Source organism: Condylura cristata, unplaced genomic scaffold (assembly GCF_000260355.1).
Source record: "Condylura cristata isolate star-nosed mole 26May11 unplaced genomic scaffold, ConCri1.0 scaffold00016, whole genome shotgun sequence".
NCBI classification, from domain to species: Eukaryota; Metazoa; Chordata; class Mammalia; order Eulipotyphla; family Talpidae; genus Condylura; species Condylura cristata.
This window is the reverse complement of record NW_004567117.1, coordinates 1,941,550-1,945,122: the sequence shown is the minus strand read 5'-3', so window position 1 is coordinate 1,945,122 and position 3,573 is coordinate 1,941,550. Positions and strand designations below refer to the sequence as shown.

At 38.8% G+C, this 3,573-nt stretch overlaps 1 protein-coding gene across 1 annotated transcript in view; it reads left to right on the top strand.

Moving 5' to 3' along the window:
• CIDEA (cell death-inducing DFFA-like effector a) overlaps positions 1 to 3,573 on the top strand; it is a 21,116-nt gene that overhangs the window by 10,318 nt on the left and 7,225 nt on the right. Inside the window, exon 3 of the mRNA XM_004683971.2 lies at positions 633 to 779. Coding sequence (XP_004684028.1) covers positions 633 to 779 — 147 coding nt within the window. The remainder of the gene's footprint in view (positions 1 to 632; positions 780 to 3,573) is intronic.

The following is a 3,573-nucleotide window of genomic DNA, read 5'->3' as shown; positions in this document are numbered from 1 at the left end:
AGTGGTTAAAAGGAGCATGAAAGAATGAAAGGAAACCTAGTTGCACCTTTATCCTAACTAAAAATTTAGGTGTAGACAAAAACCTTGAAATGAGTCATCAATTGATACTGTAGCTTTATTTCTTTCACAAGGGAAAATAAAGGCAAGCAGTGGATTTTGGAAATCTGTTTTTAATTATTAAAGCCAGGGAAGAATGCACCTTCATCTAAAATGGCAAACACTAGAGTCTCATGGAGGTTTGAGCCAAGGACTCACATGGAATTGAGAATTGAGCTTCCGATATGCAGTCTGCGAAGAGGGAGAGATGTACATGCATGCCAGACCCACTCTAGCTCTCTAAATATTGTACTGCATGATTATGCTTACTTGTTGGAATAAGGAGGTGATTTGAAAAATTATTCAGCATACTTGCTTATGACATCATTGAAATCCCTGAAGAAGTTAAACTTATTTAAGATCTTAGAGTCACCTTTTCAAGCAAAGACTGGGTCATAGAAACGAATGAAGGTATATCTTATAAAGTTTTATCAAAATCACTGAACTTTACAAACTATAACTTAATCTATGTCATTGACGAGTCAAAATGGAATCTCTTGCTTCATCTCATGTCTCTACTTGTATTGCCAATCTAGACCCTGGAGGCCCTTGTTATCACCACTAGACTGGTTACTTTGGTGCTGGAGGAGGATGGCACCGTGGTGGACACAGAAGAGTTCTTTCAGACCTTAGGCGACAACACACATTTCATGGTCTTAGAAAAAGGACAGAAGTGGACACCGGTAAGCAAAACACATAATCAAATAGCTACAGAGTGGACCTTTTCCCTACAAAGGTATACTCCCTAATTGTGAATTGACTTGCCTGCTTTCTAAATACTTATGTTGTACTCAACAAATGACTGCATCTACCACATTCAGAGGGATTCTATATTAGACTTAGGACTATTCTGGAAACTTAACACCTTTGTGACTTTGAGTTATATGTTTAAAGCAAATAATGCAAAGTGGTAGGCTTTGGCCAGTGAGTAGCTGTTAAAATGTATAGATGTGACCTGGTAACAACTCATTTCTCTGCCCTTAAGAAGCCCTCAAACAACTGCTGATATAAGTGTGAGTGTGTGTGTGTGTGTACACAGTTTTTGAAACAACAAAGGCTTCTAATTCTGAAAAAAACTAACTATATATCTTGGCAAACCATTCCACTGTAAAGCATCTAAAAATATAAAGCAAGATATGAAAACATCATTTTATATGCCTAACTAACCTTCAAGAAAGGGAAATCTTCCAAGTTAAATATTTTTTTCTTTATAATATAATATTTATTTTTACATCATTTTGTACTTTTTTTTTCCCATCTCAATTGTAATCCCCGCAGGTTTCCCATCACCAAGTCACCCGTGTGCCATCACCATAATCCTGTGCACTACCCTCCCCACCCCCAGGTTTTTGATCCCATTCCCCACTCCACCCCCACAAAATGTCTCTGGTATATGGTTGTTCATTATTTTTGTTATTTTCTTGCCTGGTCCATTATACTCCTGCTATGAGTGAAACCATCCGGTATTTTTCTTTCTCTTTCTGGCTTATCTCACTAAGCATGATCTTTTCCAGCTCCATCCAAGTTGCTGCAAAAGACATGTGTTTCTTTTTTTTTGGTTGCTGAGTAATATTTCATTGTATATATGTACCACATCTTTTTAATCCCACTTGTGGGCATTTGGGCTGCTTCCATGTTTTTCCAATTGTAAATAAAGCAGCAATAAACATGGGGGTACAGGTATCTTTTTGAATCAGTGTTTTTGTGTCTTTTGGGTAGACACCTAGGAGTGGAATTGCTGGGTCGTAGGGAAGCTCCATGTTTAGCAGTTTGAGGAACATCCAAACAGTTTTCCATAGTGGTTGTACTAGTTTGCATTCCCACCAGGTGCAGGAGAGTTCCTTTTTCTCCACATCCTTGCCAACATTTGTTGTTGCTAGTTGTTTTAAGATGTGCCACTCTCACTGGGGTGAGGTGGTATCTCATTGTGGTTTTAATTTGCATCTCCCTTATTATGAGTGATGATGAACATCCAAGTTAAATATTTTTATGGGAACCAGAACCTAGAGAGGAACGCAAGCACTGAAGCAGAACAACTCACCTGTGGGGATCTCACCTGTAGACATCTCTCCTTTAGGGAAGCTCTGACCTTAGTAACTAAGAGATTTGGTTCTGACGGATTATGGAATAAAGAAGACAAGGTATGGGGCTGACATAAAGTGAGGAGGCCAAATTGGTGATGCCCACATAAAACAGAGTATCTTCAAGTTCTCCCCTGAGATTTGTGGTCACATACCACCCGTAAGACGTCAGAGGAACTGCTGCATCTAAAAGTACCCAAGCTAAGCGTTTCATTTCAAGCTTCAGGAGGAAGCATCAGTAGAAGGACTTGATTCTGAATTCTCTTTATTAACTGGAGCCTCCCTGTAGCCCTAATGATCCAGGGGCAATGTCCCCTAACGTGACTACGGAGCAGAGAAGCTTGCATTGAACATGGACCCAGGCCTCAAGAGTTTATACTCTTAAAGTTCCAACAGGTGGGCGTTCATAATCAAAACACAAACTATCAGAAATCAAGGCACTTTATGCGAGGGTACCCCAAAATAGCAAAACCAGGTCTGCAAAGACCCCAACTGTTGAAATCATCAAATACAAAGTATAAAATATGTATATGTAAAATGTAAAAAATAATCAAAAGAAGGAACAAGAAGGCGTCAAAAAAGACTAGGCAGCCTGGAAAGAACCAAATAAGATTTCTTGAAAGGAAAAATTAAGTAATAAAAAGAAAGTCAGTAAGAATTGAAGATAATATTAAGAGGCCTGAAAGTTGTGATTAAAGGAGGTGCCACAGAAAGATAAAGGCAGAAACAAAGGAAGTGGAACTATCTGTGAGAAGCTTTCCTCTTGGCATCCTCAGAGGTATTTCTTTAACAAGACATAACACACAACCATTTTTTTTATATTATAACTCCAACTCCATTTAGAATTGTTTTTCTCAAAAGATACAAAAGAGAAAGTTAAAAAAAAAAAGCCACAGGTAGGGAGTTTTTTCAACTTACACTGACACATGAGTAGTATCTGCCAATTTAAAGAAGTCACATTAATCAATTATGGAAACAATGTACAATCCAGTAGAAAAATAGGCCAAAAATGGAAAGGCAACTGAAGAATGATCAGGAAGGTGCTCAGCCATTGCTGGTCAGGAAAATATAGATTAAGTCCTCAAAAGGCTCCTTTTTGTACCATGAGATTGAATATTAGGATTTTAATTTTTTTCCAGTTTGGAGATAAGGAGCAATGAGCCCTCCTCACTCCCACCAACAACTATTTGTCCCACAGAGTTGAAACACAGCCTGTAATCCAGCAAGTCCATTCCTAGGTATACACCAGCCCATGGATCCTGGCCATGTGTGTCCATGTAAATACATACACACACACACACACACAGTGTCCATTCACAGAGTGGAGTCTTCTTCAGCTGTGATGGTGCATGAGCGACAGTGACAGGCATCCACATTTATAAATCTCATCAGCTAG